Source organism: Alternaria burnsii (assembly GCF_013036055.1).
Source record: "Alternaria burnsii strain CBS107.38 chromosome Unknown 744, whole genome shotgun sequence".
NCBI classification, from domain to species: Eukaryota; Fungi; Ascomycota; class Dothideomycetes; order Pleosporales; family Pleosporaceae; genus Alternaria; species Alternaria burnsii.
In genome coordinates, this window is record NW_024066119.1 from 931,331 (window position 1) to 946,381 (window position 15,051).

Here is a 15,051-nt window from a genome sequence, read left to right on the forward strand (position 1 = left end):
ATCGCCTGATGCACGGCGCCCCCTCTCCCAAAGAGGAGGCTTGGCGTCAGCTCGGGGCTGCACCGTTATTTGTCAATATTGTGGCCTTGGTCCCTCTCATCATCTTATTGCTGTATTGTTACTTCGTCTGACGATTCATGGAGTTCTGCAAGAAGTTGTTACGTTCGCGCGATAAGTCGCGTCGCAAACATGCGGGTGCTGCCTCGACAGCGCAGTCTGAGCAAGCGCCCACCCAGCCTCATGACTTTCTCGATTTGTCTCAACACCTCGCAGCTCAGCCTGATCGCTTGATTCCGCACTCAGGCGCTTCGTTCGATGATCCTACCACTTCTTCCACGCACCCGCAGCACTTGAGCCATGACCGGCAGTACGCCAAATCGATGCCCTTACATAGTCCCGATCCAAGTGTACAAGGAATTACTCAACCTATGACCAAAGGCAGAAACCAGGGTCTTCGAGTAGTCTTTGAATCCGCCACTACTTCTAAGTCTACTGTGGACATTGTGTTCGTTCACGGCTTGACTGGCAATGCCTACGATACCTGGCTACACAAGAACAGTAAGACACACTGGCCATCCGATATATTGCACAAGGACATTAGCGACGCGCGAATCATGATGTGGGGTTATGATGCAGATGTTACCAGCTTCTGGGGACACGCCGGGAGGAACCGTCTAGTAGAGCATGCAAAGAATCTGATGGGAGACCTCGTGCGACAGAGAGAAGACACAGCCTCGGTATGTGAAGCAATCATCAGCTTATCTCGCTTCTCTGACAGCACGTAGGAATCTCGAAGAATCATTTTCGTCTGCCACAGTCTTGGCGGATTGGTCGTGCAAAAGACATTGAGTGTCTCTCGGGATCGTGCTGAGGCTCATTTGCGCCAAATCGAAACATGCACGTGTGGTATAGTTTTCCTTGGAACTCCACACAACGGATCAAATCTCGCGTCTTGGGCTGTGCTCTGCACCAAGCTCGTATCGACGTTTCGGGATGCAAATGAAGCCATCGTAAAGACGCTGAGCCAAGAGTCGGAAGTCTTGCGAGATACGCAAGAAACTTTTGGCCAGCTTCTGCGTGTTCGACAAAGCCAAGGAACCGAAATCCAGATCACATGTTTCTTCGAGGAGAACGCCGTAACAGCTGTTGGCATGGTCTGTGACTTACTAGGCTTTTTGAAGTGTAGCTGACTGACGTGTGCGGTAGATCGTCCCAATCTCTTCGGCTACTCTGCTTGGCTACACTTCCTATGGGATACCGGCAAATCATATGGTACGTCCCTTTCACATGCGAACTAAGCCCTGCTTTCTGACTTATCCAGAACATGACTAAGGTTGCCACACGCGAAGATGTAGGTTATCGGCGGATCGTTGGAGAGCTTAAGCGCTGGGTCAACCACGCTACGCCATCTTCTCATGCTGTCATCTCATCTATAGACCAGGAAGGTCAGATTCCGAAGCCATCGATTGGCTGACACTTACGAGTTCAGATATTCTTCGATTGCTCGATACTAAAAGTCCACTTAAGAAGTTCAGCCAGCCCAATGAGTCCTTTCCTGGCACATTAAGATGGGTTTGTGATGATTCAAACACGAAGTTTCTGTCCTGGATCAAAAGGGGTGGAACACCCTACTGGATCACGGGGCATCCGGGATCGGGTAAAAGCACTGTTCTCCATCACCTTTTCCACAACCAGCACGAGATTTTGACGACGCTGCGAGAAGCTTGGCCTTCCGAGCCTGTGTTCGCGACTTACTCTTTCACTTTTCGAAGTGATCAAAGCCATAGGACCATCGAAGGGCTGCTTCGATCCCTGATCCACGACGTCCTGTCGAAAAAGCCACACTTGTTTGCATCAGCTTTCCCATCGTTGCGGACCATTTCGGATTTTCGCCGAAACTTTCTCCCGTGGTCGGAATGGCAACTTGAGCAGGCAATGTATAAGGCGCTCGATGCGGGGCCATCGATACCATTTTTATTCTTCATCGACGGACTAGACGAATACGAGGGCGAGCACTCTCGTATTGCACAGTTTGTCGATAGATTTTCTCGACGTTTACCCCATAACCTTCGACTATGTATCTGTAGTCGACCCGAAGCTGACTTCGTGTTTCAATTCATGGAGTATCCTGTCTTGAAGGTCGAGCAACACTCTAGTGCAGATGTGCAGCTGTACGTCAATGAACGGATGAAAGAAGCAGAGCCCTTACTCGGTGGGGCTACGAACTTGATCGCGCGAAAGATCATCGAAAAGGCCCGGGGAGTGTTCCTGTGGGTGAAACTCGTGATTGACAGCTTACAGCGAGGTTGGAGAAGGTACGAATCATTGGATCGTCTAGAGCGCCGTCTCCACGACATGCCTCCGGATCTTGCGGATGTGTACCAACGTATCGTCGAAGATATGGACCCTGAAGAGATGGAGGAAGCATGCCTCTTGCTTGCCATTACTGTCTTTGCTCAGCGGCCTCTGCTGGTACGAGAGCTGTATCACGCCTTCATACATTCTAATACAGCTACCCCGTTGGCCCTTCAAAACCACTGCGTCCATGCTACACTTTCATCTGAAGCACACCATCTTTACTCAGAATTGGAACTATTGGAGAAAAGGATCCCAATTCTCAGCCGAAGTCTTCTACAGATTGGCAACAACAACAACGTTTATGTCTTGCACGAAACCGTGCAGACGTTTGTCTATCAACGAATGGTCACCAGCACTTATCCTGCTGTTTCGCTACCTGCATATCGAGGCAATTTGCTGCTACTCTCGGCTTGTATCAACTACCTCACTTCCTTATTTGGATCGAAAGAATCCGTCTGGTCGCTCAAAATGCAAGAGATACAGTCGTGGTCAGAAGAGCAAACCGACATCTACGAGCTTGGAAACGTGTATCTGAACGGTACGGACTGGATCAAGTGGCATGAGAAGCGTAAATGGAGCAGTTTAACGACATATCCTATGGAATTAGGGTTTCTTCATTATGCGACAGAGCATTGGCTACGACACGCTGTAGAAGCGGAACTGGAGACTCAATCCGGGAACTGTCAGGTCCTTGACAGATTCAAAGGTCTGCCGTTTGACCTCTGGAGAAGATTGTATCAGGTCCACAATCCATATCATGGTAGAAGGATGCCTGTTACTATGTTGGCACTAGCTTTAGAAACAGGACTGAACCGGTATGCTTTATCAGAGATCGAGGCCATCGGAAACTACACCCGGGTTCAGAGTTCAATTTCGAACTTACCTTTACACTCCTTGTTATTCGCTGCCGCGAAGCTCGGGAATACCGACATTGTGGACCGTCTACTTGCGAAAGGTGTTTCATTTGTACCCGACAATGATTACTGGATGAGACTTCTTGATCTGGCATCGTATTCACCAAAGTTCATTTTAAAGCCGCAGCTCGGCTCTCTGCGCCACTGGGGTCAGGCTTGTCTATGCCGTGCCGTGCATTTTGATCACGCTAACCTGGTTCAATATCTGATCAATCATGGGGCTACAGTTTCGATGCTGTTGCCCGTTCTTCCTACGCCTCAATGGCTCGAGACCGGTGGTCTCTACCGGACTCAGGTCATATCTTCAGATCGTCTCTCCAGTTCTCTACGGCGCTCTAGAATTTCTATTTCGAGAGGTCATACGTACTCAGCGTCCGACACGAATGAATCATCGGAAGTATCATCTGGCACCTCGCGACTTTTAGAGATTTTCGAGGCCGCACGATCCTACGATCTACAGACGGATGGAGCCCAGACATTCTTAGACAGCGTACTCTCTGTCCAATATCATGCTCTGGATCATGCTATTGAAAGACGATCACATAGCGTCATAGTAGCCCTTATGGACTTTGTCGATACTAGGATATCAAGGTCGGAACTGAGTTCGGCTTTGATTCTTGCTTGCCAGCGTGGAGAGTCTCGATCTGTTAAGGCATTGATCGACAGGGGAGCTGATGCAGCATGGTCAAGACCAGGCGAGAACTGTCTTCTAAGGAACGCGGTGCCTTGCTATGCCCTCACATACGCGACCCATGCTGGCAATTTTGAAGATGTTGCTTTACTACTGCAAGCGGGAGCCGACCCAAACTTTCACCTCCCTAACTCAGCTTGCAATCCACCTCATGATAGTCCGCTTGGAATCGCGATTCAGAGACTGGCTAGATACCCCGAGAGAGGATCTTGTCAATCCGTGGTTACAAAGCTGCTTCAGCATGGTGGAAAACTGAGGATAAACATGTGTGATGACAGCTCCTGGGCGGTGCTAATACCCTTTTTGTCCGATACTCTGGAAACACCGTCAGTAAACACCGATCTGCTCGCTATAATTCGAAATAGGGTGTACAGTCAAGGTATCACGAGACGTGTTAATAGACAGTTTAGCTTCGAATATACCACATGATTGGCCCTGCCAATCCTGCTATGTAGAGATGTTGTCCATCATATCATGTGTCTTAACCTTGGTGTCGGCTCGATTGATATTATACGCTATATACCTCTAACAAACGACAACAACAGAGAAGACATGGCCTCATCAGCAATAACAGGTGAAGAAGGATTTCAGCAAAAATACATTTATTATTGTCCCTCGTGGACACTCACTAGCGCGATTACCAGTACGCTGTCATCTCTTGATACTGCAGTAATGGGTCGGCGTAGCTGTAACAATGGACCTTACCATAGAATTGCCCTAGCTAGTAGGTGCTGAGCCATATATACTAGCTATATAGAGCCAGAGTATTGCCCAACCCAACTGCACTTATACATATATACAGCGTTTCATTTTGAAAGGAAACGGGCTGCTTTTAGCTGCCATGATCTTTACCTTTACTCGCGCGAGACGCATGCGCATCACTTACATCGGTCGCGTCAGCTGCATGCTGTGAACGGCTCCGCATTCAACAAAGTGCATACCAAGGTAACGCAGACCCATTTTAGCCACGCTCATGCTTGGCGTACTAATGCGCGTCCTGCGACAATTTACCTTGTCCTTACATATTAGCTGTAAGCATACAATCTTTTATTTCCGCACTGGCCCGTGAAGGGTACCCTTGCATTGTCATGCGAGGCCCAGTCCAACATCCACGGTTTCCTTCTATGTGTGTGTGTGTGAATAGAACCTACAAAACACGTTAATAAGCTAGTATCAATATTAATTCGGTTAGTTGTCAGGTAATTGTCTCAAAGTTTCAAGACAGGCAGCGTAAACAGTATGTTTGCGCAGCAATTGTAAAAAAAAACATACGCTCCATTAGCTGACTAAAACACTGCAGCCCAGCCCTACAATACCTCTCTTGTTTCCTGGCCAAGTGAATGCGAATTCTCTCTTTGCTCACTGTGCTTCAGCGATATCGCTAAGCTCAGTATTGTTGTTTTGCTCGTCACTATTGGCATTCTCAGCGTTGTTGCTATGCTTCGTCTCTTCGGCAGTCTTCGGATCTTCGTAACACTCCACCGTCTGCAGAAGTTGTAAACAAGGATGTTTGACATTCACACAGTCAACCATTGCAAGTCGTTCATCTCCTCCAGTAATAGGCACAAACGCATCGCCATTTTCCCACGTGCCATAGCCCAGCTCCTCGTGAGCAAGTCGTTGCAGTTGTAGAGTGCCGTTCAGCGTCCACTCGAGCTGATGGTAGGGGTCGAGTTTGCGCCAATTCTGGATACATTCCGCTAGTGTCTCGATACTATAGGAAATGATAGCCACCACGGTGCCGAGACCAACAACGAGCCCGAGGCCTAGAACTGAGAAGGAAGTGTAACCCTTGGAACGCACTTTCTACATTATCGATCGTTAGCAACCATTTGTAAGTTATGATTATGGTGAGGGCTGATCAAAAGACCCAAACGCTTTCCCCACAAATAAGGCTCGATACCAAGGGAATCCCAGAGAGTGGTTGGTTTGAGTGGACCGGCGATCCATGTGTGTTCTGACATCATCCTTTGAGAAACCACGTACCTGCTGACATCTAGCTTTACGTTCCATGTCGTTATCAGGAGGAATAAAGAAGCGCTTCACACTCCTATCGTTAGGGCCCGACGCTTGCTCAACTGTCATGCGCTGCAGCGCTGCCAATGATGTAGAATGGAGGTGTTGAATCTCAGTTTGCCATTGGTTTGTTGGCAATGGCCCTTGGATACCGTGATTCAAAGTGTACCTAGAAGTCAGAGCACTTACGCCCAAACGATCAACAATCGTTTCGATACTAGGCGCCATATTCAAAGCCCATGTCATGGCATAGACAGACGCATTCTGGACTGGGCTGTAAGAGAGTGTCTGGGCCTCCAAAGCCACCTTGTTGAAAGCTGCTAATTGTGTGCACCTGTTCTCGTTAGGTTCGCACCACTGATGCTGAACCTTGCAGCCAACAAACGATGCAGGGTGATCCGAAAAGTATCTTAGTGCCTGCTCAGATCCCTGACTTTCAACTTTGGTGATAGCAGAGTACCAGGGATCCGTGACAGGCTGCTCAAAGATAACGTCATTGGTGGAAAGTGCTAGCAGCGTTAAATCTGCTTCATCGTTTGTCTGATTAAGCTCTGGAATAGGATCAAAGTCGCCCCAATTCTGCGCGTAGAATCTAATAGGCCTATGCCTGTTCAGCGACAAGTATCATAGATGTGCTGGTGATGATGTCAAAGAAATATACATACATCAAGGTGTAATCAGCTGCGTTCTTTGCGTCAAGCGAAGTCCGAAACGTAGAATAGTCGTAGGTGTAGTTGGCATCGTTATGAAGATTCTTCCCGTACAGATAATTGGTGAATGATACTTGGTACCCTTCGATGGTTTTGTTCACACTTTCCGAGTATCCTTCGGTGCGCAGCGGCGCGCATGAAGTAACGCGCCTGTAATCAAAGCGATCCCTTGGCTCTGCATTGATCCCTAGATCTGAGTGGCTGTTGATGCGCCCTGTGTCAATGACTAGATTGTCTCCATCCAGTAAGCAGACTTTAGGGTCGAAGGGACACGTCGCGTTATCGACAACACTCATTGGAAGGCTCTTGCGGGTGTATGTTGGACAGTCCGTGGCCACAGCATCCGAGCGATAGCAATTTCTGGAGTAATCAGCCGCTTCCACCGTCAGGCGATTGGAGTAATTGATGAGATCATCCACATCCGCTGTGTCGAAACCACTATCCCACCAGAGATAACCACAACTAGAGCTAGACAGAATGACTTCGTCGCCCATGGAACTGGAGATGCGGGAGGAGAATACTCCAGCTGTGCCAAATGCTAGTGCTAGCGAGAGTGCTAGAAGCAAGAGTGGCATGAGTCTTTTGAGGGTGTTAAAGAGCTTCATTTTGCTTCGCCAGGTCCAGATCATCCAGAATGTATCAATTGTTATGCTTGTGGCGGATTCAGAGTTGCGTAGCATGGCCTGTCGTTGATGATATAGCGCGTCTTGCGATGTACGAGAAGAACACCAGCGGTGCAAGCCAAAGCAAATAATGCTCCAGATTCTCGCTCCGACGTAGGTGACGAAGACAGCAAGAGCAGCCGTTAGGAGAGCACCATTGCTTCTAGTGAGCGTGAGAGTTGCCCCTTTGATGGGACTGTACGATCGATTATTCCAGAATCCAAGGAAAACGTTGTGTTCGGTAACGGTTTGGGCGACTGTTTGACTCATCTTGGGGTCAGTGGAAGGTCAATCAAGTGGTATGTCGTATCCAGAATTGATTGCAGCTTGGAATTGAGAAAACTTGGAAGTTTTATGTGTAGATGAATTGGTAGGTTTGGGGGCAGTAGGCTGATTTTTCTTTGGTCTCTAGCAGTGTCGCTGCCTTGGTGTTAGATGTGATTAATTATAGTAGGTTTCCGATGCCTACACATGGTACGATCAGCTGCACGGCGATCCAACCCCCTCTTGAGGTCGTGAAGACATCTTTGCACACCACTGTTTGCTGAACTTAGATCACAGTGCAGCTAGATAGCGAACGCGAGCGATCAGAACCAAAGCACGGTCGCCTATCAAGCTTGGCTGTGTAAACCATGGGGCCAGCCTTTCGCAACAAGGCCGAGAAGGAAATCCCAATGAGTTCTCGAGATACAGTGTTGTGGGATCCTTCATATCCAAAAAGTCGAGTCTCGAACAAGTAGCAGCCGTCTAGCAGGCGTTTCAACAGGGCGTATAAGGTCAATTAGTAAGAGTATGCGAACATGCCTTACGCAACAAGCCTCATCGAGATTCTTGGGAAAAGACAACTGCCTCACTATAGTAGGCTGAAAGACATGATACGGCTTAGAGGCGCACGCACCCGTCCGGAGATCGAACACGACGGCAGAATACGCATAGCGAACGAGTAGCCAAAGAGCCGGCGCTTTGAGAGATTTGGCGTAAGCAAGAACTGTGACCGGGTGCATCGTTGCGAAATGTTGTAGAGAGTTCACCCGAGCTTACTTGAAGGAAGGTGCAGGCGCCACATGGCTGTGGCACGGCAAGCTGGACCCTGGAAATGTTATTTTGGTGACTGTTTCCGGCCCCGCAACGACTCATTCAGCTGGGCGCAAGACTCACCAACAATCCATACACTTCAGCTGAGCTTAGCACGACAGCCTTAAATCGCTGTTTCTGCTCGACCATTGTCTCTTGTCATCCATACCTCACTGTCCCTCTCCGTCTCAAGTCAATTGGCACAACAGCTGCCCCTCGTACCCCACCACGGCCGACACCATGGCAGACCCCGTGGCGATCCAGCAGGAGATTGCTGATATTGAGAAGAGGATCGAAGAAGCACAAGCACAACTCAAGGATGCAAAGTCAAGATTACAAAAAGCTCAAGAGGCGTCGTTTGTCAACCCTGGTGCGAACATGTCTGAGGAAGAGAAGATGGCGCTCATCAAGGTCAACTTGGCCGAGGTGCTGAACCCAGAGATCATGGACGAGGCGCTCAAGAAGCAAGGGCACTTGAAGGTTTACTGGGGTACTGCGACAACAGGAAGACCTCATTGCGGTTACGTATGTACACATGGCGAGATACTGTCGCGTGCACCGCTAACAATACATGTTCTAGTTCGTACCTATTCTCAAGCTCGCGCAATTCCTTGCGGCAGGCTGCCATGTCAAGATCCTCCTCGCTGACATCCACGGCTTCCTCGACAACCTGAAAGCTCCAATCGAGCTCGTCAAGTTCCGCGCAGAGTACTACCGCTACACCATCACCGCACTGCTCAAGGCCGTCAAGGTGCCAATCGACAAGCTGGAGTTTGTGCTAGGATCGAGCTACGAGTTGAACTCAGACTACACCATGGATCTCCTGAGACTCGCAAGTATAACAAGTGAGGCGGCGGCGAAGAAGGCAGGCGCAGAAGTTGTCAAGCAAACAGAGAATGCGCCTCTGAGTGGACTCATCTATCCACTCATGCAGGCCCTTGACGAGCAGTACCTCGATGTAGATGTCCAGTTTGGAGGTGTAGACCAGCGCAAGATCTTCGCGCTCGCAAAGGATGTCCTTCCCAAGATTGGCTACAAGGAGCGCGCGCACTTGATGAACCCCATGGTTCCCGGTCTACAAGGAGGAAAGATGAGCTCTTCGGACCCCGACTCTAAGATCGACGTACTAGACGATGCAGACGTCGTGAAGCGCAAGCTCAAGAAAGCCCACGCCGCACCCAAGGTCGTCGAAGACAACGGTGTACTCAGCTTCGTCGAATACGTCCTCCTTCCCGCCGGCCACCTCATCTATGGCGAACCCAAATTCGTTGTCAAGCGCCGCGACGCCGAGCCTCTCACCTACACAGACATCAAGAAGATGCAAGAAGACTACTCCAACGACATCCTTAAACCTCAAGACCTCAAGCCCGCTGTCACAGAAGCACTCAACGCGCTTTTGGAGCCAGTGCAGAAGGAGTTCCAGGCTAACCAGGCGTGGAAGGATATTGAGCAAAAGGCTTACCCACCACCACCTGTCGTTAAGAAGGAGAAGAAGGTCAAGAACAAGGGTACTTTCCACCCTAAGCGCAACGTAGAGGCCAAGCCAGACGGACACGTTGAGGGTGAGGACAAGGCCAGGGTTGATGTTGGAACCGAGGGCGGAGACAAGGCTATTGAGGGTCTAACGCTAGAAGAGAAGAAGTAGACGAGTTTGATATGAGGATTTAGTGATACCGCGTAGATGCAACATACCAATTGCATCCGCCACTTGTCTATGCTTCGGTGCCCAGGGTGATTTTGACTCGCTGTACCCATCGATCTGCATCATGATCTAGTATGATCGAGCCTTGACACTTGTAGCATGGCACACACCTATGCACGTACAACTCGATTCAACAATTCATAAAACTACTAACTTGATGACTTCCCAGTTGACCATCCCTTTGCACTAATTGTTTGGAGGAATATAACATCCACCCTGATTTCTCCATTTTTCAGCATACTTGACGCACTGCCCACACGGTCTCTTCAGGTCACACTTTCTTTTCTTCTCATAACAGGAAACACACCGAGAAGACGTGCCCTTTTTCCACGTGAAGCTATCGATGCAATTGCTGTGGTCTCTAACGATGGTACAGGGTGAACAGGCACTTCTGTCATCGCTCTTGCCATCGCAATCGTTGTTGCCAGTTGTCATGCACAAGAGGCACATCCTCACCGACGGCGGAGAAGCGCTAGTAGAAGTAGGATCGTTTGGTGGAGGTGTTGGAACAGGCGTATTGGGTGTGAAGAAAGGCGAATCATGTCTTAGCGGAGGCAGTTCGGATATTTCTGTAGATGATTGAGGTATCGGAGTAGATGAATTGGGGCTTGGAATAGAAAAATTGAGTTGTGCGTTGGGCGGATAGACTCTTTGTATAGGGGACCTAAGTCTTGAGGCATAGTACTGAATATTCGGAAGAGGCGTAAAAGTAGTAGTATTAGCGACTGAGTTGATTTGCGGATTGTTGAGAGTTTCTTGTTCCGAAGGGTGATTTTGCTCCAGGTGCAGCTGCTGGTACTGCTGTTCTAGCGGTGCAGAGGAAGGAGTCGAATCAGTAGTGGAAGTGGATTGTAATTCTTGGAACAATGCTGCTCTGAGTCTCGCATTAAACTCCTCGTCTTCCTGGAAAGATTCATCGGTTTCCAGCGTGAAGATATGAAATAATAGAAGTTCCTCCTTCTAGGGCAACATCATTCTTTCCAAAGACTTGGACCCAGACTAGAAGTCCGCTTTCCCACCCATGACCTTCGCCGCGTTGACAGCGCTCATCTTGTTTGCCCATCCCTGCGCAGGGACGATCTTGCGCACAGTTCTGACTTCATCAGATGCGTAGCCAGGAATACGTATGTTGTAATTGCGCTCAAGTATGACTTGGATGTCGCGAATGTCGAGCTGAGGTGAATCACGGAGCTTGGACAGTTTGCAAGCGTTACTAATAACGTTGTCGACAAAGTCATCTGCGAGTTGAAGAACAGCCTACACAAGATCAAGTTGTTAGAAATGTTTTGTGTGTAAGAATCGAGGCTTGGAGATAGCTTACCTCTTCTACCTCTGGTGTCAAGGCCTCCTCGGATCCGCCTGTTACCTGCCGAACAAGCTCGTCCAGCTTGCGTTTGCTAAGCACACGGTCGCCCTCGCCTTCGAGCTGGAATGGGGGTGGTCGTGGGATAACAGGTTGACCCATTGGGCCTGGCGCTCCATTTGTGGGTCCGCTCATGGTAGGTCGAGCTTGTCCCATGTGGACAGCTTGAGGTGAAGTCACATTAAGATGGCGTGGAATTGGCATCTTTGGGTTGTTGAGCTGCTCGCGCTCGCGACTTCCAAAGTTACCGCCCTGTCCGCCCTGTTGCATCGGCGTGTTTGTGCGTTGAGGGTCGGTGTAGGACCGGTTCGCGGCGCTGACTGCAGCTTGGTGCGAGAGAGGGACTGGCGGACCAGGCGCGTTCGACGCGGCGGACTGTGGGTGTGGTGAGTTGCTCTGCTGGTGTGCATTCGCTTGCATAGGGTTAATCTGGGGTCGCTGTTGTTGTTGCTGCTGTTGGTGGAAATTCTGTTGCTGTTGTCCTTGTTGCGAAAACTGCGGCATTTGATTTGGTGGCATCGTCTGCGAGTGAGGTGCTGGCGGAGGTCGAGCCTGCTGCTGCTGCATTTGTTGCTGTTGCGGAAGCTGCTGATTGTGTTGCATCTGTTGCTGCTGCGGCGGTCCTTGCTGAAGGTTTCCTTGATTGGCCTGCATGTTGAATTGCGGCTGAGGTTGGGACTGAGTTTGCGGTTGTGGTTGTGGTGCCTGCCCACCCTCGATCTTGATCTGGGGCTCCTCTTTCACCTGGGGTTGCGCAGGCATATTGGGCTGTGAAGGCTGGCGCTGAGGCGGTTGTGGCTGTTGCTGCGGTAGTTGCTGCTGCTGCTGCTGCTGCTGCTGTTGTTGTGGTTGTTGCTGCGGAGGTGATTGCGCTGGGTTCTGGCCTTGAGCTTGTGCCTGGCCTTGGGAATTCTGTTCGCGCTCCTCCTTCCACTGCTTTTGCATAGCCCTGAACTTATCAATTTGAGCCTTGATCTTGGCAGCCTCCTTCTCGATGTTGTTCTTCATCAAAAGCCGCTCCTGAGGTAGCTCCTGCCCGTTGTTCTGCCGTTCGGTCAACTCTTGGATAATCCTCCGTCGCTGCTCAGTCAAAGTCGCTTGTTTGGCAAGCATGTTGAGGTAACCAGTCCGATACTCCTTCAGTTTGTTCTCGTACTCTGGTGTGCCTGGCGTAGGTCCATTTGTTGGCCCTTGCATGGGGAAGTCGTGAACGTGCTTGACGATGGCAGGATCGACCTGGCCGCGCCCTGGGTTCTGTCCTTGGTTGGGCTGCTGTTGTCCTTGAGCTTGCTGGTTGGCTTGTGCCCCAGAACCTTGGGGTTGAGCCTGACCTCCTTCTTGCTTGACCGCGTTGGCGTTCTGCTGGCCAGCTGCACTAGACTGTCCAGCTTGTCCTTGATTTTGGTTTCCCTGCTGCTGCTGCTGCTGCTGCTGTTGCTTCATCTTGGCGCGATATTGACGTTCGCGTCCGATGAACTTTTGCGACCATTCCGTCAGCTTCTGACGCGCGTTTGTATTCTCCTGGCTGCCTTGCGGGTTGTTGTTGAAGATGGTCCAGAAGTTCTGCATGATCAGGCGATACTTCTGCTTCTCGTCTTCGGGAAGACATTGCAGCTTGAGTATATCATCAGGGCGTAGCAGCTGTTGACCTTGCTGCTGGCCGCCGCTGGTCTGTTGTGGCTGGGAGTCGCTCATATCGAGGGCAGCGGACTTCCGAGCCGCACGTTGGACGGTTGTGGTGTCGTATACGAGATTTGGCACGGGAAAGCGTAGATAGTGTGTCGCGTAGTTGCTGCGATTGAATTACGTGTGGGCGGAGATGGGGGTTTGGTGTGTGAAGTAAGATGCTGGGACTGATGAGGTTTGGAACGATGGTCAATGGAGCCTTGGAAGGCCAAGCACTCGGCCACTCCCATGTCGCGCGTTTGTACGACCGCACGTGCACGCGTCTTGTCTCACAACACAACCTTTGGGACTCTACAGCACATGAACAATTTCTGTAAAATGTTTCTATTATTTCCGATATATAACTAGAACTATCGCTCCGAGGCAAAATGTATCCCCCTATTTTCAGAATCTGTCTTCCTAGTCTCGTTCTTTGCGAGCGCCCGCTCCCTGGTATTACGGACCTCCCACTCGAATTCCTTGAGTGCCCTCATCTCGCTACCGACAAACAACAACCCTATCAATCCATCAATTACACCTACACTGAATCCTAGTGTGCTCAACAACATGAGTATGAAGGACACGTAATTTTTGGGTGACCACCAGACGCCTATTAGACAGCCAATGGAAAAGGAGAGCTGGTAGAAGAAGTGGCCTATGCGCAGCTTGCGCTGTATCCTCTCTCGGACCTGGTATTTGAGTATGGTTGCCATGATCTCGTCGTAGGTCTCGATGGGCAGATAGCGTTCAGGCAGTGCCCATGGGGTTAGTCGTATGGCTGATGGTGCAGTAGAAGTCCTTGTCAATGTCGCCTCGACGGAGAAGTGGTCGCTGAGGGAGCAGTGTAGCGTAGGATGACGCATTTCCATACCCACGTTTGCTTCTTTGAGCGTCCACTCAGCTGTCTCTTCCTTTGTCTCCGGGTTATGGTACCGGCCGCTACTGAAGAAGACGTAGTCAAGTCTTTTCGCATTTGGATCTGGGACCGTGGGATCTATCTGGACGTTCTCGCCTTTTGTGAGACGCCTTTGCTGCGCTTTGTTCCACCTCCAAGAATTCAACTCACTGTCGCATGTTGCACCATTGACAGTCATGTTGTACTGGGCCGATGGCATTGGTACGCCGCGCACCTGCTCCACCTTGTCTTTGGCTGCGCCGATGGAAGAATCCGGATGCAGTATGCGCCACACGTCTTGGACAGGCGAATGTGTCTCGATGATACGGTGTGCGAGGGACAAGGGAATCATGTTGAAGTCGCCCATGCCGATGACGAGGTGGCCGCGCTCAGCGGCTGCGCGCATGAGTTTTGTGATTTCCCACGCTTGGGCTGTTCGATGGCAGATGTAGGAATCATGGGGTTCGCGTTCATAGGGGGCGTGGAGCTACTGGAATGAGTACGTTTCCTCTGTATACGAGAGAGGGACATACATGTGTGCAAAACACCTCTGCAATATCTCTCTTGGAAGGACCCATCTGTATCCTCGCACATGCAACGCCCTTGCCAACAAACCAATCTCCGCGATAGAAGGCAGCAGGCCGTCCGTTCAATGGATAGCGCACCATATTGCTTTCGACAATGGGCCATCGTGACAGAATGACTAGACCACCACCGAATATTCCGCTGTGGTAAAACTTGCCATAAGGCAGGATATGGCGTGTCTTTTCCCGAATGGCATGGTAATCTTGCTGCGTCCAGCACTCCTGGAGTCCTACAATGTCTGGTTGCGGATTGGCGGCGGCGATCTGGACTCCAATTTCGGTAAGACGCTCATTGCGGAGCTTGGAGATGAACTTGAGCCCCCAGCAATTGAGAGACAGGATGCGAATGCTGGAAGGCGGTGCGGCGGCCTGTGAAGCCATTGTGAAAGTCGGCGTGAGTTGAGTGGACGGGCTATG

General features: G+C 50.3%; 4 protein-coding genes across 4 annotated transcripts; 2 read left to right on the forward strand and 2 right to left on the reverse strand.

Moving 5' to 3' along the window:
- Positions 1-137: 137 nt before the first annotated feature.
- Positions 138-4,219, forward strand: GT037_008785 (uncharacterized protein; the record flags this gene model as incomplete). The annotated part of the gene is made up of 6 exons (XM_038933832.1): positions 138-737; positions 786-1,154; positions 1,207-1,272; positions 1,322-1,445; positions 1,490-3,993; positions 4,043-4,219. The coding sequence occupies 6 exons, from the start codon at positions 138-140 to the stop codon at positions 4,217-4,219; spliced, it is 3,840 nt and encodes a 1,279-aa protein (XP_038783797.1).
- Positions 4,220-5,322: 1,103 nt separating this feature from the next.
- Positions 5,323-7,621, reverse strand: GT037_008786 (uncharacterized protein; the record flags this gene model as incomplete). Its single annotated transcript, XM_038933833.1, has 3 exons — positions 5,323-5,769; positions 5,950-6,580; positions 6,645-7,621. The coding sequence occupies 3 exons, from the start codon at positions 7,619-7,621 to the stop codon at positions 5,323-5,325; spliced, it is 2,055 nt and encodes a 684-aa protein (XP_038783798.1).
- A 1,044-nt stretch (positions 7,622-8,665) lies between these two features.
- GT037_008787 (nucleotidylyl transferase) lies at positions 8,666-10,070 on the forward strand (the record flags this gene model as incomplete). The annotated part of the gene is made up of 2 exons (XM_038933834.1): positions 8,666-8,950; positions 9,006-10,070. 2 exons carry the CDS (start codon positions 8,666-8,668, stop codon positions 10,068-10,070), a joined length of 1,350 nt encoding a protein of 449 aa, XP_038783799.1.
- A 1,056-nt stretch (positions 10,071-11,126) lies between these two features.
- On the reverse strand, positions 11,127-15,015 carry GT037_008788 (uncharacterized protein; the record flags this gene model as incomplete). The annotated part of the gene is made up of 4 exons (XM_038933835.1): positions 11,127-11,384; positions 11,671-13,282; positions 13,528-14,537; positions 14,584-15,015. 4 exons carry the CDS (start codon positions 15,013-15,015, stop codon positions 11,127-11,129), a joined length of 3,312 nt encoding a protein of 1,103 aa, XP_038783800.1.
- Between the last annotated feature and the right edge of the window lie 36 nt (positions 15,016-15,051).